General features: G+C 39.2%; 1 protein-coding gene across 1 annotated transcript in view; it reads left to right on the top strand.

Annotated features, from left to right (window-relative positions):
* Nucleotides 1-19,859, top strand: part of MAP3K21 (mitogen-activated protein kinase kinase kinase 21) — a 54,739-nt gene that overhangs the window by 18,242 nt on the left and 16,638 nt on the right. Inside the window, 4 exon segments of the mRNA NM_001265676.1 lie at nt 430-610; nt 4,636-4,784; nt 6,354-6,529; nt 13,261-13,501. Coding sequence (NP_001252605.1) covers nt 430-610; nt 4,636-4,784; nt 6,354-6,529; nt 13,261-13,501 — 747 coding nt within the window.

The raw sequence follows: 19,859 nt of genomic DNA, 5'->3' as shown, positions 1-19,859 counted from the left end.
TGTTTGATAATAATGAGCTATGGTAATATATCATCTAATTTCAGTATTCTCCATTTCTGTAGAAAAGATTCTGTACTTAGGTCAGAAAATAATGTATTTTTTTCATATCAGGTAAATTTTTACAGACTGCTGATCCTACTTGTAATATCTCAGGAAATGTTTCTTGCTCTTAGAAATCATTTACTTTCTCAGAAAGAGAACTACTCATAAAGAGCATTAAATTGTATCTTAAAATAACTTGTAACTTCAGGCACAAATAACCCACTAAAGACTATAATAGGTGTGCTGTAAGTAAAATGGTAAAATACCAGTTTATTCTTGTTTATTCTGCCAACTGCAGTGAAGATTGTGTTTTACATGCCATAGAAAAATTGTGACAGAAAAATTAAAAGAATGTGCAAATGTCTCTCACTTTTGATTTTTCTTTAGTTTTGCTACTTGAGAAGATAGAGCATGATGACATCTGCAATAAAACATTGAAGATTACAGATTTTGGGTTGGCGAGGGAATGGCACAGGACGACCAAAATGAGCGCAGCAGGCACCTATGCCTGGATGGCCCCTGAAGTGATCAAGTCTTCCTTGTTTTCTAAGGGAAGTGACATCTGGAGGTGAGCTTTTCCTTTTGCAAACATCTGCAGAAACTGCTTGCTATGCTTTATTTCAGTGAGTCCCAAAGTATTCAGTAATTCTCAGCATAAATAGTCTAGGCATTTTTGAATAAATTTTATGGTTTTGATCAAAATAATTGTAATGACAACAGAACAGATAATTTGATGTTTGTATTGTCATATGACTGCATTTCAGAGGAGAACTTTCTTGTTAAATCACAAGTTTAGTTAAAACTAGTTATAATTTGAATTAACACCAAATGCCCAAGATTTTGTAGGATGTGCCAGTAAATTAAAGTGAGTTTTCTGTGATGCAATCATGGCTCATTGTAGCCTCAACCTCCCAGGCTCAAGTGATCTTCCCGCCTCAGCTTCCTGCGTAGCTAGGACCACAGGTGTGCACTACCGTGCCTGGCTAATTTGTGTGTGTGTGTGTGTGTGTGTGTTATATTGTTATTTCTTATTGTTGGATTTTTTCTGAATATTTTCCATACGTGGTTGCTTGAATCTGCGGATGTTGAGAGTTGACTGTATTATGAAAAAAACTGAGAAACTACCCATTCTTGGAGCTGCTTAGTTGTAGGGTCAAACATCCTTGCACATCTCCATTCATGTACAAAAGCACATTGTAGGACATCAGGATGGGCAAGAGCAGGGCAGGTCATCTCTTTGAATTATAGATACCATTGCTGGGAAGTCTCTTTTGATGATATTTCCATAAAAAAAGTTTCATTCAAAAAGCATGTCTTTACCTATGCAATGCTAGGGATTGGTGATTTGATATTTCTTGATTTTCTTCTCCTTTCCCTTCTTTCTAACAGTTACTATACTACAGAGTAACTGTCTTATGCACTTAGATATTGTCATCTAATTTTTACAGCTCTTATTATCCTGGTTTGGCAGGTTAAGTAGCCGAGGCACAGGAAAGTTAAGAAATTTGCTTAGTTGTAAAACTAAGAAGCAGATTTTAGGTCCAGGACTGAGATCCGCGACTCCCGACACCACAGCCCTGAGTCATTACACTTCTTGAGTTCTCAGGAGAGGGCTTCATTATACTGTATTCTACCCAGTTTAAGAGAACAGAAAAATGTGTACTATACTTTAGAAGTAGTTCTTTGAAATAGTTACATTTTTTTTCACACTGGTTTTTCATGGGATAAGCCCTTCTCTCTCTGGAAAAATGATCCATCCTAGATTATCCATTTCCTGAAACTTCCAAGAAGCAAAGTTATATTGCTATTCTTTTAGTTTTGTTATTTTTTTAATAGGAATTTCTTTGAATTTAGATAATTTTAGTTATTCTATGTAAGATTTTTGTTTTTGTTTTTGTTGAATGATCTATGAGTTAAGTTTACTTATTTTTGAAATTATGAAGGTATCTCCTGTAATGAACTATAATATAGATAATTTTTAAGAAAATTATCAAAAGGAAACACATAAGCTTTGGAAAATAATGATTTTAACTTTAGCTAACAGTTATAGCATTGTATAATTTACAAGTAGTGCATTATATATATTATATATTTCCTTTTTGAAATAAAACAATATTTTGAGATGGTAGAGCGGATCTCACTATTATTTGATAGAAGAGTTCACTGAAGATCAGTTTTAAGGGCCTTGTGAGTGGAGAAATAGCTAGTGAGTAGTAATACCAGCACTTTCGGAGGCCGAGGCGGGTGGATCACAAGGTCAGGAGTTCAAGACCAGCCTGGCCAATATGGTGAAATCCCATCTCTAATAAAAATACAAAAATTAGTTGGGCATGGTGGTGGACGCCTGTAGTCCCAGCTACTTGGGATGCTGTGGCAGGAGAATCACTTGAACCTGGGAGGTGGCGGAGGTTACAGTGAGCTGAGATTGTGCTACTGCACTGCAGCCTGGGCGACAGAGTGAGACTCCATCTAAAAAAAAAAAAAAAAAGTAACCAACACATATGAAATAATTCAGTGGCCTCTAAATTTCACATTTTTAAAAAAGTTAAAGCTAACAAGGTTTTAAAAGATTAGGAAAGTGAATAGAGCTTCACTAGTTCTATTAGCAGAATTTAAAAGGAAACCAAATATGACTGTTCCTTTTAATTAATTTTTATTTTATTTATTGGGTGAACAGGGTCTTGCTCTGCTGCCCATGCTAGAGTGCAGCGGTGCCATCACAGTTCACTGCAGCCTCATCTACCTGGGCCTAAGTGATTTTCCCACCTCAGTCTTCTGAGTAGCTGGGACTATAAGCACCTGCCACTATGCCCAGCTAATTTTTGTATTTTTTTAGAGATGAGTTTTGCCATGTTGCCCCGGCTGGTCTTGAACTCCTGGGCTCAAGCATTCTGCCTGCCTCACCCTCCCCAAATGCTAGAATTACAGGTGTGAACTGCCATGCCCAGCTATTTTTATTTTTCAAATGACATAATCATACATATTCATGGGGTACATAGTGATGTTCCAATACATACAATGTATGGTGATCAGATCAAGGTAATTAGCATATCCTTCATCTCAAACATTTATCATTTGTTTGTGTTAGGAACATCCTCTTTTCTAGCTATCTGAAACTATATATTATTGCTAACATTAGCCATTCTACAGTGCGTTAAAACAGGGGTACTTAGGTACTTATTCCTATTATCTGGCTGTAATTTTGTGTCTTTTCTTTTACTTTTTTTTTTTTTTTTTTTTTTTGAGTCTTGCTCTATCACCCAGGCTGGAGTGCAATGGCATGATCTCAGCTCACTGCAACCACTGCCTCTGAGGTTCAAGCGATTCTCCTGCCTCAGCCTCCTGAGTCGTTGGGACTACAGGCGCACACGCCACCACACCTGGCTCATTTTTGTATTTTTAGTAGAAACAGGGTTTCACCATGCTGGCCAAGCTGGTCTTGTACTCCTGACCTATGGTGATTCACCTGCCTTGGCCTCCCAAAGTGCTGGGATTACAGGTGTGAGCCACTGTGCCCGGCAATTTTGTGTCTTTTGACAAGACAGTGTTACTTATATGGTTATGTGTTTCAATTTGAAGTCAAGGGCATCATATGGAGTGACTCTCATTCTTTAAATTTACTTAACAAAAGATATCTGTGTGTACTTTATGTTTTGAGGAAGAATAAGGGAAAATCAAGGTACTGACTTGGATAGCAGAAGAGAATAAATATATACAATGCAGAAGGCTCATGCCTATGTCCCTGTGTACTAAATTGAATTTGGGGTATCTCAGTCTGTGGTATGGAAGTGTAGTGAAATTCAACCCTTCATGGTAAACATTCATTTAGAAATCCTCTTCTGTGCCTTTGCTTGTTCTTGTTTGTGGCTGCATCTGCATCCCATGTGATGATGCTTTGGAGAACTCAGGGACTGTAGTTGTGCCTTGCTTTTTATTTCCATTTCACCCTGGCTTCCTCTATTACAAAAAAGAGACGTATGTCCTGCCAGCAGGTGCAAGGCGGCCCACACTGATGTCTTTCTGTTCTTCACTGTTCAGCAATATGATAGAAACATTAGTAACACACCTAAATATAAAGAGAGAGGCAGGAAGATAAACAGTTTCAAAAAACTATTTAAAAATAGTTAATCAACATGATTCCGTGTCAGCCCTGTGACATGCACCATGAGATCTCTGTGGGGCTGTGCTCTTCGGTGTCCTAATAATCCTCAAGAGGTTTTATTTAAGTGTGGAAAAAATGAGATAGAAAGAGAAACAGCAAAATAGCCACCTTACTCCTAAAGTGTGACCTGGTTCTGGACCCTGTTTAATTCAATTGTGTACTACTGTTACGCTTTTCTATTCATTAAGTAGTTTAAATTCCTAGAATGAATGCATACTTGATTTCTGGGATGGAATGTATTTGCATGTGTTTGAATTGTTGACGGGAAGAATCCACCTCCCACTTTGGGATGTCAGCCACTTAGAGGCTTTTCTGGAAAAGAGTGTCCTATTAGGAGTGGATGAAGGTACCGAAGTGTTTATCTCACTAAGTGTGTCATAAGGAAAAGACACCATCTAGCCCATTGAACATATGAAATTCTTGCTTTCTAGCTATGGAGTGCTGCTGTGGGAACTGCTCACGGGAGAAGTGCCCTATCGGGGCATTGATGGCCTCGCGGTGGCTTATGGGGTAGCAGTCAATAAACTCACTTTGCCCATTCCATCCACCTGTCCTGAGCCATTTGCCAAGCTCATGAAAGGTATTTTCTGTGTGTGTGTCTTTGTGGGGGCAAGAATTTCTCATTGGAATATCTTTAAAAAAAAAAAAAAAAAAACAAAAACAAGGCTGGGCGCAGTGGCTCATGCTTGTAATCCCAGCACTTTGGGAGGCCGAGGCGGGCGGATCACGAGGTCAGAAGATGGAGACCATCCTGGCTAACACGGTGAAACACCGTCTCTGCTAAAAATACAAAAAAAAAAAAAAAAAAAAAAAAAAAAAAATTAGCCCAGTGTGGTGGCGGGCGCCTGTAGTCCCAGCTACTCCGGATGCTGAGGCAGGAGAATGGCCTGAACCCGGGAGGCGGAGCTTGCAGTGAGCCGAGATCGCGCCACTGCACCCCAGCCTGGGCGACAGAGAAAGACTCCTTCTAAAAAATAAATAAATAAATAAATAAATAAATAAATAAATAAATAAATAAAATGATAAATAATAAAAATAAAAGTAAAAAAAGCAATTTCTGTGACTCTAATTTTCGAAGTAGAGGCCTGGCACAGTGGCTTATGCCTGTAATCCCAGCACTGTGGGAGGCCGAGGTGGGCGGATCACCTGAGGTCAGGAGTTCGAGACCAGCCTGGCCAACATGGCGAAACCCCATCTCTATTAAAAATACAAAAATTAGCCGGGCATGGTGGCGTACACCTGTAATCCCAGCTACTTGGGACGCTGAGGCAGGAGAATCGCTTGAACCTGGGAGGTGGAGGTTGCTGTGAGCCGAGATCATGCCACTGCACTCCAGCCTGAGTGACAAGAGTGATGAAATTCTGTCCAAAAAAAAAAAAAAAAAAAAAAAGAATTAGAAACCTAGTCTTTGATCTAGAATGTCTGGTAAAGTTTTAATGAACTAAGTAGCTTAAATACAATCCAGTTTTATCAGTGACTTATTTAATGTATAAAACTCAAGTGAATAGTAAAAATGTTTTCACTAAGTACATGAGTAGAGTTCAAATACAGTATTGAATTGGCCCCAAATCTCCTATTTTAAATTTGACTTAGTGAACAGAAATGCCTTATGGTCTTAACAGGTATGATTTTGCCAGGACCATGTCTATTTGATCCTTATCTTTTAGAAATTGTTAACTAACTCTTTTTGTAAGCCTCAAGTTACCTTCCTTCATTGTTAGGCTATTTTTTAGAACTTCTCATATGGATATAACATTTTAGAGACTTTGAGTTACATGACTCCATATCAGTAAATCATCTGGTTGTGGTGGCTTAACCCCCGAAACATGGTATCCGTAGTAAAGCATGGGAAGCACACATCCATTTATTAAATGTGGTATCGTATAGACAGCAACAGCCTCCTCTAATAGTCATTATTCTGCATGCCTGTGACATGAACACTGTGTAAAATAAACTATTCAAACTATTACCAATGGATTCTTAATATCTCCAGGAGCAGGTACTATAAATGAAGGCTTCCAGTTTGGAATGACAAATTGTTAAGTTGAAATACACTTCCATGTAAAACATTTCTTAGCAACTCTGATGTCTTGGGGATAATCTGAACTGTGTTGAGAGATGGAATTAATGTGATTCTTGTTTATTTTAGAATGCTGGGAACAAGACCCTCATATTCGTCCGTCATTTGCCTTAATTCTTGAACAGCTGACTGCTATTGAAGGGGCAGTGATGACTGAAATGCCTCAAGAATCTTTTCATTCCATGCAAGATGACTGGAAACTAGAAATTCAGCAAATGTTTGATGAGTTGAGAACAAAGGAAAAGGTGAGAGAAATTTTTAAATAGCATAATGTACTCAAATTTATGAAAATTGTGGAAAATATGAGGCGAGAAGCACTGTTAGCATTATCTAAAATATTTTTAGATATCAATATTTGTTGATTCTCACTTTCAGGTTAAAAATAAAACAAAAACAAAACAGAAGTGTACTCAATATGTATAATTGGGGAAAATACCCTTTTATTAGAGGAATTTTCAAAGTAAAAAAGAGAGAGAGAGCGAATAGCATAAGAGACACTTTGTAGGCATTAATCAACTTCATTTTTTGTCATTATTTTATCATTTTATTTGTCTCCCTTCCCCATTATCTCTTGGCATGCTGGCATAGAAATTAATAACAGGTGTGTCATAGGCATTCCCTGAAATGCAGAATATTTTCTTAAAAATGTGATTTCAGAACCCGTCTGTGGGAGATTGTTTTGAGTTTCAGTGTTAGGCTGTCTTTCTTACTACAGGCTAGAATAGTGCCACAGTCCTAGGACTCGGAGATGGATATGGCGTTTGTACCCTTGAATGATCCTTTGAATGCCAGGCTAGTGATTTGGACCTTGTTGACAAGTTTTCAAAAGGGGCTCCATGTAATCTCTTGAAGCCAGACATTGAAGTAGAAGCTCCTCCCACTTCCCCATGCCTTCTCTCCTTCTTTCCCTTATTTGTGATAATGGGATCACTGTTCTCCCAGGTACCCAGTCTCAAGGGTCTTTTTACAATGTTCCCGTGGTTTTCTGTGTGACAAAGACCCTCAGGGGCAATTTTCTGCCCTAATCCCTGCCAACCCCACTCATCACCAGCACGGCTGCTGGAGCATCCTTACTGGGCACTCCCTGTCCAGCCTTGCTTCCCTCATCTGCCCCCTTCTCCTTCTAAAATGCAAATGTGATCAGCCTTGCTTCCATTGCCCACTTTTTTTTGCCACGTTCACTCCCTTCCTCTTTACATATTTTGCCTTAAATTTCCACTGCCTCTGTCCCCAGCCGTACTGAATTTCTTCCAGTCCCCATGATGTCTTGCTCCTGGCCTGTAACCTTGGCACATGTTCTTTCCTCTGCTGAAGATCCTGTTTCCTCCCTAGCTTCTGTGCCCACTTCATGAGTGGTGGCCCCTCTGTTCTCAGTCCCTGATAGCTCCCTCCCCTACTCTACTCCACCGGGTAAACTGTGGGTGATCGGAGTGTCTTGTGCTTCGCTTATCATGGCATAAGTCATACTGTATTAATACTTGCTGATGTAATTGTTCTTGGTCTGTCCTTTCTGCTAGATAATAAGATAATAAATTCATGAACTATGCTTTTACATTCTTGTTCATTTGCATACACAGCATTGAACACAGGACTCAGCACATGGCAGGTATTAAATGAACCTAAGTACAATTTGTTAATATACTCCTGATATCTAATTTAATCATTGAGATAGTGGCAATTATTACTGTTTTAATGAGCAATTATTATTATTGTCGTCATTGTTGTTGAAAGCGAGCAATGAATTTTAAAGTGTATACATATTCCTGTTATGAATCTTATGCCGTAATAGAGGCATGTGACTCAGCCGTTCCACTTCCGCTTATAGATTCTTCAGAAACTCACACATGTGCTCAAGGAAACATGCTTAAAGTTGTTCACTTAGGCATCATTTGTAATACTGCAAAGCTTAAAACAACCCAGATATCCATTAACAGGGGAATAGATGCCTAAACTATTGTATTCTTATGCAATGGGAAAATGTATAGTTCAGTAAGTCCTCACTCAATGTTGTGGATAGGCTCTAGGAAACTGTGACTATAAATGAAATGATGTATAATGAAACCAATTTTACCATAGGCTGATTGATAGAAAAGAGTTAAGTTCACACGGCGTATTTCTGGTTGCAAACACATCTCCAAACTTCGAATTAAAGAACAAAGCCCTTCTAATATTAAACATTGAAACAAATGTGAGCTATACATAACATTTCAGAAAGACTAATGGCCAGGCGTGGTGGCTCACGCCTGTAATCCCAGTGCCTTGGGAGGTCGAGGCGGGTGGATCACCTGAGGTCAGGAGTTTGAGACCAGCCTTCTTCTAATCAATTTCTTTTAAAGTCATTTTTTAAGTAGACATACAGATAATTCACTCTGTCCCTGAGATTTTTCAGTATTTGGTTACACTGAAAAATGCACAACAGGTAAATGCAACCCAAGACTGTGACACCACTAATGAGTACTTGGAGTTCATCAAGGAGAAACACCAATCCCATCTGCCCTGTTCTGCTCAGACCCCCAGAGTGACGTCTGACTGCAAGCATCAAGTCTTAAGGAGCCTCCTGGCGTGGCACAGGAGAGGATGGGGAAGCCTGGGAGTCTAAGCCCAGGAAGGACACGCAGCACACAAGGGGGTGGGGACCGCTGGGGCTGCCCATGTGTGGGGAGGACTTTCAAGTAGGGAAAGAAGACACCAGTTGCATGTTATTCCAGAGGGGCTCAGTAGGACTTCTGGGTGAATGCTGCAGGGATGGCAATCTGGTCTCCAAGTCAACGACTTGCTAGCCCTTGGAGCTGGCTGGTGGAGAAATAGACTGCTTGGATGACCGCCTGTTTCCCTTCTCCAGGACGGGACTGAATGGGAAGTCTCTATGGGATTCTGAAAAATATGATAGGCCCCCCCACCCCCTGCCAACCACCACCAACCCTTTTTAAAAATATTAAGTCTTTTGCGAATGCCAGAATAGCAGCCTAGTGTAGTGGTAAAGACCAGGAACTCTGAGCCAGACAGCCCTGTTGGCATTCGGGCTCTTGTGCCTGATGGTTTTGAGGCCTCTGACTTTGTTACTCTGTGCCTCCTCATCACTGGGGCCATCACTGCAACGCTGTGTCCTTCAGGGCTGGGGCGGGGCTTAAGTGAGTCCTGTATGCAAAACCGCCAGAGCCCTGCCTCTTAGTAAGTGCTAAATAAGTATCAGTCTCAGAAAACAAAAAAGAAAGTGGTGACATTTCACAGAAGCTGAGTTTCCCTAGCCCAGGCGTTCTTGGAAAACTGGCTGGAACACCACTGACTGGAAAAGGTTTGACATCCTGCAGTTCTTTGAAATATTACTACCAATGATATCATTGACATGTTTCTTGGAAACTTTTATGTACTTTGTTGACTTAAAATGATACAGGAAAGACTCTTTTTTTTTTTTTTTAAGACGTCCCCAAATTGTTTTCAGGAATTCTAAAATTAGGTGTTTAATTACAAAAATGAAAAAGATTTTGAAGAGCAGGAGAAGACTTTGAGAAAGAAATAAAGCTTCAAATCCTAGAATCTAAAATTTGGAAGTGACATTACTCACAATTAGTTACTGGCTAGGTGTGATGGCTTGCAGCTGCAGTCCCAGCACTTTGTTTAGGGCCGAGGTGAGAGGACTGCTTGAACCTGGTAAGTTGAGGCTGCAGTGAGCTATGACTACACTGCTGCACTCCAGCCTGGGTGACAGAGCAAGACCCTGTCTCAAAAAAAAAAAAAATTATTATTATTGTTATTATCTGGAGACAGAGTCTCACTCTGTCACCCAGGCTGCAGTGCAGTGGTGCGGTCTTGGTTCACTGCAACCTCCACCTCCCGAGTTCAAGTGATTCTCCTGCCTCAGCCTCCCGAGTAGCTGGGATTACAGGCACCCACCACCACAACCAGTTTTTTTTTTTTTTTTGTATTTTTAGTAGAGAAGGGGTTTCACCATGTTGGCCAGGCTGGTCTCAAACTCCAGATCTCAGGTGATCCTCCCGCATTGGCCTCCCAAAGTGCTGGGATTACAGGCATGAGCCACCAGGCCCGGCCTTATTTTAACCTATTTTAATTATTGACAACTGTTTATAAAACTGGAAGATACAGGCATCTTCAGTGAGTTCTTAATTATATGTTGTATTAAAATAAAAGCATGCTTCCAGGGTGGATGTCAGCTCTTTCTCTACTTTGGGATTTATAGTAATTTATTTTTTGGTTGATTTTTGAGCTATCATGTAGTGGTGTCTGTTTTTACTTTGTATTTTATCTTTGTGCATTGCTCCTTGAAATACAGCATTTATGGTATCCTGTAAGCCTTTGGATTTACAATTAAAGAATATATAATACTTTTTTTTTGGCTTAAAAGTTTCCAGCTGCATCTTTTTTGAAGAAGTAAAAAGCATAGTGTACGTGCCCTATCTGCCTTTCTTGTCCGCGGATTGCTTAAGGTAGGAGGCATGAGACTTGGAATTAATGGTCAGTAACTTGACTGTGGTCTGTGTTATTCAGTAAGCCGTAGCCTCCATAGATACTGGGCCCTCCCTAAACTCCTGGCTCCTTATCTCTGTGTGTCTGTATTTGTGCATTTTGTGCATGCACCTGTCTGTGACCCCCCCACACGGAGGCATGCCACCGTTAATGATTAACAGCCACTGCCAGGGACCTGGATTTGCCATTACCAGAGTGGCCTGTGCCAAGCAATTCAACAAATATTACTGCTAGTAATCTCATCAACCGAAAGAATGTTTCTGTGCTTCATACTTTCGAAGTAGTCAAAGGGTTCTCATACCCCAGTTTTAAAATTTACTTTTGAATGTGTTAAAATGTATTCAGAAGGAAGAGTACTTTTGCTGCTTTCTCTTCAATCTTATTTTTTTGTCTTCTGAAGTCTTAGGCAAGTGATTTCTTGTTTATTATTTACAAAGTTGTTCACAGGGATTCATGATTTCACTTGGTACCTGGAATTAAAATTGGTTTTTTATTCAATTACTATCGTAGCAACACACAACCTAATTGGATTTGCTGTTCTGATTGCTTTCTCATGCCATCTCATTTAACAATAGCTAATTGGAATGGTATCAACACCAGTGAAAAGTAATATCTTAACAAAAAGTTTTAATGAGTTAGAAATTGAAAAGTGACTGGAAATTTTCCTCTGCCTCCAAATACACTATAGTAAAATGTCCAATTTGGACAAACTAGTTGAACAGAAGTCACTAGTTAAAAAATGGATTGCAGATTTTTTAACATGTAACATTTTCCCCTTTTTTTCAAGTAGTAAATAATAATTTATATCTGACACAGTGTAATGAAGAAGTACTCATCTGCTGTATAAATAAAAACCAACTGATACATATTAGCTGAAGTGATTTAAACACCATGTGGTCTAAAATAAATCATTTATCCTGCAGTTTTGCTTGCGAAATTTGTTTGAAAAAATAAATTTAAAGAAAGTTTTAGGACTGAATTTCAGTCCACTTTGGTAGAATTACCCCAAATTCATAATCAGTTTGATCTGAATAAATACATTTCTTTATTATTAGCACTCCCTAGTCTCTTCGTGATATTGTCTCATTTATTTGTGGGAGGATGGTCTTCCATGTTTATTTTCTTTATGATAATTGTACTGATAGGCTCAGATTACTCCTTGAGTCCGTCTGTAAAAAGTCCAAATCATTAGTAGATTTGAGTTGCATTCTAGTCCCTTGGTTTGGGTCTAGTTTCTTCCAGGAGCCCCAATCTTACTGTGTTTTTCATGGATCAGCATTGCTGAGGTGGGCCTATTTAAAGTGTGGCCTGTTTATGTAAAGTAGGAAATGTTTGCACAGTACTCATAGCTCTCAAAGCTCACAGCCCAAAGCTCCACCTGAGAAGGCCTCTGCAGTTTCTAACAAAGATTATGGTATTAGGGTATTCTCAGATTAAATTTGTCTGGAGCAGTGGAAATAAAAGCTTGCAGATGCTTTGATTTTTATGTGAGTGCTTGATTTCTTAGCAGAGTAATTTAGAAAAGAAAGTAGGTCAGCACTACAAAGAATATTTATGTCTCTGGTAAAGAACAGAACACTTCATAGAAATGAAATAAAAATGGGGATATGATTTTAAAACTTTGTAGAGTTCTCAGTTTTACTGTGTAATAATTTTTCCTAATAGGAATAAAAGTATTTTTAGTTCTTCGATTTTCTCTTTCTCAGAAGTTCAATACTTCAAAAACCAAAACCAAGAGGAGGTCTAACTTTAATCGGTATCATAAGAGAGGAACTTTTATTAGCTAACTCCTGAGATCTGTAATAAAGTGATAATTTCCATGTATCAGTGGGATCTGAAAAGTTCTTTGTATACGGAATGTATTTTCCTTTGGCTTGCAATTTTAGAGGTAGCTTCATTTTCATTTCCAACAGACCTTCAACAGACTCCTAACACCTTAGCTTGAATTCTCCACCAAGATGTTTTATTCCCTAAGCAAAGTTGTAAATACCCTAAGGAAGTTCTAAGTTGTCTGAACTGCAGTCTTGTGTAACTAAAATAATTATGCTTTAGTTAATTGAGCTTGAACTTTTGGCTTTATTTTGAAATGGGTCATTCACATCTGCACTTTGTTGCCCTTTGTTAATGTCTATTTTGTGGGTCAGGTGAGAGATGGAGAGGGAGAAATGTTAAAAACCAAGTGTAGAACATTTATGATGCCTCTTTTAGGATCATAAAACTAACAGAGGAGGATGGCGTTTGCGCAGAGGCTTGGGCTTTCATTTAAGTGAATAATCCGCTGAAAAGGTTTCAGCTGGGATTGTCCTGACTGCAAAGACCTTCCTGCCATGAGGACCTGAGTGACAAGGGCTTGAGCAGAGGAAGAGGGAATTTCAGCTTCTCCTTGTGCACAGGGGTGCCCGTGGCCGAGGGGTTGCCGGTGTAGTGTCATAGACGGAATTCCATTCTTCCTACTGGGAATGAGTCCGATGGGTGTGAATCTTTGTCGCAGGAGCTGCGATCCCGGGAAGAGGAGCTGACTCGGGCGGCTCTGCAGCAGAAGTCTCAGGAGGAGCTGCTAAAGCGGCGGGAGCAGCAGCTGGCAGAGCGCGAGATCGACGTGCTGGAGCGGGAACTTAACATTCTGATATTCCAGCTGAACCAGGAGAAGCCCAAAGTGAAGAAGAGGAAGGGGAAGTTTAAGAGAAGTCGTTTAAAGCTCAAAGATGGACATCGAATCAGTTTACCTTCAGGTATGATCTTGTTTTCATGTTTTTGAAAGATTTTTGTGTGTCCCTTTTTTTTTTCTTTTTTTTAATTACACTTTAAGTTCTAGGGTACATGTGCACAACGTGCAGGTTTGTTATGTATGTATACATGTGCCCTGTTGGTGTGCTGCACCCATTAACTCGTCATTTACATTAGGTATTTCTCCTAATGCTATCCCTCCCCCTTCCCCCCACCCCACAACAGGCCCTGGTGCGTGATGTTCCCCACCCTGTGTCTGAGTGTTCTCACTGTTCAATTCCCACCTATGAGTGAGAACATGCGGTGTTTGGTTTTCTGTCCTTTGGCAATAGTTTGCTCAGAATGATGGTTTGTTAATCAGTTTTCTTTGTTTATCAGAACCAGGAAAGAGATGGGGAAGTAACTTTGTAAAACAGTGAATGAATGAGTATCTTCAGTTGTGGGCTTAGATTCATGGTTCTAATGTAATGGCCTAATGACAGTCCATGTAGAAAACAACGTTAAGAGCACATCGTAGTCACAGCACACAAGGATCTAACTCTCAGCGTACTTTATTGATGGATTAACTGATTGACTCCTTTTGAAATTGAGGCAGAGTCATATTTTAGCTGAGCGTCCTGAACCAACATCACGTGGCATTGTGAAGATCCAAAACAACAAAACTGTTAATATTTCATCGTTAAGTTCATTGCTTCCACAAGGATCTATGATGTCATCCGCTATCTGGGACACTGATATTGTTGTCAGCACTTTCAATAAAATGTATCAAGTCCCCTGAGATACTTTCCCATGAAGGTTTAAAATCCGTCAGGCACAAAAATCACCCAGTAAATCTAGGGAAGCTTTTTAAAACATTGTGATAACAACATACAAGGATGACTAAATCATTTTAGTAATGTGTTAGGAGAAACTAAAGGGAATAGAAAATCAATCAATATGTCGATCAATACATATAGATATTGACTGATAATCAAAATATATCAATCAATAATAGCAGACATATATTGATTCACTAAATTAAGTTCTTTAATATTATGTAGCCTACTTGTTGTAAGGAAAAAACAAATACCTCCACGGTATTTAGTGATTCTTTCTAGTGCCAGAGCGGGATGATGACCGAGCAATGCAGATTTCACTTTTATAGAATCTGTATGAAATATCTCTATGTCAATGTCTATACCTGTCTATGGGTATATGTATTATGTATTAGAGTGCTCGGATGGATTCTAGTGTTTTCCTCAGATGTTTGTTAATGGCATGGTAATTTGATTTAAAGTACAACAGTGACAGTTTTCTGTCGAGTGTGTATAAATTGTCTTACAAAATATATATTATGAAACACTGGAAACCTTGCAGCATCCTGTGACTCATTTAGGTTATTGCAGGTGTCCTCAGTTGATCAGAAAATTGCTAGTATGATGGCTGGGTGCAGTGGCTCACGCCTGTAATCCCGGGACTTTGGGGGGGCCGAGGTGGGTGGATCACCTGAGGTCAGGAGTTGGAGACTAGCCTGGCCAACATGGTGAAACCCCCTCCATTTCTACTAAAAATACAAAAATTAGTCGGACATGGTGGTGGGTGCCTGTAGTCCCAGCTACTCGGGAGGCTGAGGTGGGAGAATCGCTTGAACCTGGGAGATGGAAGTTGCAGTGAGCCGAGATCACGCCATTGCACTCCAGCCTGGGTGACGAGAGCGAAACTCTGTCTCAAAAAAAAAAAAAAAAAAAAAAAGAAAGAAAGAAGGCTGGGCGTAGTGGCTCACACCTGTAATCCTAACACTTTGGGAGGCCTAAAGGGGCGGGTTGCCTGAGCTCTGGAGTTCGAAACCAAACTGGGCAACACGGTAAAACCCTGTCTTTACTAAAATACAAAAAAAAAAAAAAAAGTTAGCTGGGTGTGGGGGCGGGTGCCTGTAATCCCAGCGACTTGGGAGGTGAGGCAGGGGAATCTCCTGAACCCGAGAGCTGGAAGTTGCGGTAAGCCAAAATTGTGCCATTGCACTCCAGTCTGGGCAACAGAGTGAGACTCTGTCTCAAAAAAAAAAAAAAAAAAGAAAAAAAGAAAGAAAGAAAATTGCTAGTATGAGGTGGTCATGATGAGAATCCAGTATATGTTATTGATTATTTGGTTTGATGAGGTGAGAATAGACTGTGGATCCTTATCACTTTTACCTTCAACCTCTTTGGGGTTGGGGGTCGGGGAAGGTCCTTTTTCAGGCTGTCTTCTGATGTTTTCTCTTAGCTGGAGGGTTGCTGGCAGGGTCACTGACTGGTCTGTCTTATGTGTCAGTCAGCCATAATTAGAGAACAGACTATTTATTTATGATGAGGCTTCCGCCTTCACACATAGATGAAAGAAAAATCCATAGGTGCGCTAGATGTGAGTTTTCTTCTCCATTTTTCAGCTATGTCAGTTTTCTTCTAGCTGTGATTTGATTATGTTATCAAAATTAATATTTATTGTTTCCCTTGGGAAACTTTGGGGGAGGTGGAAAGGATTAAGAATCTGGTGGAAAGGGAAGTAAATTTGGAAGAAAAAATGAAAATCATTCCAGTGATTCTTTACTCTTCAGTGGTAAAATGATTAAATCAAAATCTTAGCATTTCTGAGGTCAGATTTTCACTCTTGCTTTTCTTCTCAAATGTTCCTTGGCAAATACCCTGGGATTATTCAAAGCAGACTGAATATTATATGACTATTTTTACTAGATTTTTAAAAAATCTAGTAAAATCTAGCTTTTCTTTTTCTGAGAAGAGAGGGGAAACTTTAGTTACACATTTATTTACTTTTTGGCATTTAATGAAAGATTCCCAGTTAAAACATAACCAAGAAATCTGCTATAATTCTGACCCAACACAAAGGAATGAAATTTGGTTTCTGGAATTTTTAGCATGACAGTTACCTCTTCTGCCCACAAGATGGCACTACATTTCATCTTAATAATAATACTGGTACCAATATGGAAACTTTCCTTAGAATGCTCCAACCCTAAACACACACACATGCACACATATTTACCTGTACAATATCCTAGAATGGGACAGATATCAAAAAAGGGAAATGATAACTATAAAAATAATTATTTTTTTTCTTGAAGAATTCCCCTTAGTATAGAAGAGAAAGCAAACATATGTAACTTAAAATCAACGGAGTTAGTTGCATTCAATATTATCTGCTAGAAAATTCTTTAAGTTAGTATTGTTTAATAGGGCAAACAATTCAGGACATGGGCCTAGGCAAAAATTTTATGACTAAGACTTCAAAAGCTCAGGCAACAAAAAACAAAAATAGACAATTGGGACTATATTAAACCCAAAAGCTTCTGCATAGCAAAGGAGACAATCAACAGAGTGAAGAGACAACCTGTAGAATGGGAGAAGATATTAGCAAATTATTCATCTGACAAGGGACTAGCGCAGAATATACAAAGAACTTGAATAACTCAATGGCAAAACCACAAATAATTTGATTTAAAATTGGGCAAAGGAACTGAATAGACATTTCTCAAAAGAAGACATAAAAATGGCCAGCAAGCATATGAAAAAATGCTTAGCATCACTAATCTTCAGGGAAATGCTAATGAAAATCACAATGAGCTATTTCACCTTAGTTAGAATGGCTATTATCAAAAAGATGAAAAATAGTTAATTGTTCATGAGGATGTGGAGAAAAGGGAACTCCTATACACATTCTCTTGTAATTTTTTCCTTGAGAGTTATCACTCATCATTTTAAATCTTATGGCTATTTATAGCTATTGGAAGTGTAAATTAGTACAGCCATTGTGGAAAACAGCATGGAGGTCTCAAAAAAACCCTAAAAATAGAACAACTGTGTGATTCAGGAATGCCACTACCAGGTATTTCCTCAAAGGAGAGGAAATCTGTATATCAAAGGAATATCTGCAATCCCATGTTTATGGCAACACTGTTCACAAAGGCGAAGACAAGGAATCAACCTAGGTGTCCATCAGTGGATGAACGAATTAAGAAAATGTGGTGTGTTTATCTGATGGAACACTATTCAGCCACAAAAAAGAATCAAATTCTATCTTTTGTGGCAACATGGATGAGCCTGGATGACATTATGTTAAGTGAAGTAAGTCAGGCACAAGAAAATAAATACTGCATGTTCTCACATATATGTGGGAGTGAAAAAAAAATGGAGCCCATGGAAATAGACAGTAGAATTGTGGTTGTTAGGGGTGGGAAGGGCTTGAGGGGAGGGGAGGTTGGAGAGAGGTTAGTTAATGGATACCAAATTACAGGTAGGTAGGAGGAATGAGTTCTGGTATTCTGCAACTTTGTAGGGTGAATACAGTTAACTATAATTTATTGTATATTTTCAAAAAGCCAGAAGAGAGGATATTGAATGTTCACAACACAAAGAAATGATCAATACCCAAAGTGATACATATGCTAATTACCCTGACTTGATCATTATATGTTGTGAACAAGTACCAAAGTATCACTCTGTACCCCATAAATATGTATAATTTTTATGGGTCAACAAAAAGACGAAGAGAAACAAATTCTAATACTGTTAAATGGCACACTGTTCAGGGAGAAACATCTGATAAGTGGTAAATGGAACAGCGATGCTGTCCTTTCATGGAGTTACCAACTTCTTGAACCCCTTTTGCAGGATTTTTCCCTTTGCATAACAAGCTTAGAGAATTTCTCCGAAACATATTCAAGAGTCCTCCAAGCTGACCTTTAATATTTGTGCCTGCAGCTCTTTCGCAAATTTGGTATTAAATATGAATAATTACGTTCTCTTGTAACCTTGTCCTTGAGAATTACTGCTGATTATTTTTAATCTTATGGGTATTTATAGCTATGGTGACTGAGTGATGGAAACCTCAAATTTGATTTTTTTTCCTCCTGGAATTTCTTCATGGCTAGCTACCAAATAAGGAGGATTAATGCTTAAAAAGTTAGACAGTAATAATCTAGGATAATAATTTTAAAACAATACTTTGTGATTATGTAGTATTTTTCTTGGAATTTGCAAGAGAAAAAAGCATGGTCACAGTGGCTCTTTTTATTTTGTGAGTACTCTATATCGATTGCTTCTTCTGTTTATGTTTATTTTTAACTGAAGTTGTGTTTTTTGGACACGTTAATACAAGACAAAACTTTAAAGCCTCCAAAAGTTGGTATGTCGCTAAAGCAGTGGCTTTCTAACTTTGCTTCAGAAGTGCCCAAAGCCTGCAAAAACCATCCACCTCACAGGTATGCGAGTGAGTAGAAGGATGGATGGGAGCGAGCATATAACCTCACCTGGATTCTTTAGAGAATACACTGCTTTTCATCTGCAAATGGAAGCCTCCCACTGAGGCAGTATTAGCTTTGTTAGTGAAATGTTCATATTGCCAGCAAAAATACTAGGATAGGTTTTACTCAAACCTGTGATTGAACTATAGCTGCTATGACCAGGTACCTTTAGAACCATTATTCTAGTGAGTACAAAGAAAATCTGAGCATGGGCCACAGGCATTTTAACAATTCAGCTTTAGTTTTCCTAAATGTAGCTGGCACAGACTCAACCTTTCCCTGCTTCAAAGGGACAAGGATGTTTATGATAAAGAATGTTGACTGGGCGTGGTGGCTCACACCTGTAATCCCAGCACTTTGGGAGGCCAAGGCAGGCGGATCACCTGAGGTTAGGAGTTCGAGACCAGCCTGGCCGACATGGGGAAACCCCATCTCTATTAAAAGTACAAAAATTAGATGGGCATGGTGGTGGGCACCTGTAATCCCAGCTACTCAGGAGGCTGAGGCAGAAGAATTGCTTGAACCCAGGAGGCGAGGTTGCAGTGAGCTAAGATCTCGCAACTGTACTCCAGCCTGGGCGACAAGAGCAAGACTCTGTCTCAACAACAACAACAACAACAACAACAACAACAAAGAATTTTTTCTTTTTGGTTACAACATAAAGCATGCTTTTTAAGTGGAAGTATTCAGGTGTTTTGGGAAGCTCGGAAGCACTCTGAATGTTAGGCGTTGTTAAAATGCAGCCTTTTATCTTTACTGCTCACTTGTGGCTTTCCACGTGTTCCATGTTGATTTCCTGATCTGTACTTAGCATTTATTGTCCCATCATTTGTTCCAAATAACTTGTCAGTCAAATCTTGTGGCTTGGTTCTTGGCTTTTCTTCTGCTATTGGCAGGAGGGCTCCTCTTGCTATAAAAGTTCTCAGCATTTGTTTCTATCGTGTTATAGCAATCAGGTGGCTAGATGAACATTTATAAATGACTGCAGTCTAAACTGTTTCCTTTCTATGGTTAAGAATATCTTTTTCTTTGTCAACCTCTTTCCCCTAACTACCACCACATAGTCTAGTCAAGTCAATTCTTTACCT

Source organism: Macaca mulatta, chromosome 1 (assembly GCF_049350105.2).
Source record: "Macaca mulatta isolate MMU2019108-1 chromosome 1, T2T-MMU8v2.0, whole genome shotgun sequence".
In the NCBI taxonomy this organism is placed as follows: domain Eukaryota; kingdom Metazoa; phylum Chordata; class Mammalia; order Primates; family Cercopithecidae; genus Macaca; species Macaca mulatta.
The sequence above is the reverse complement of the archived record's forward strand: the minus strand, read 5'-3'. Positions and strand labels throughout refer to the sequence as shown.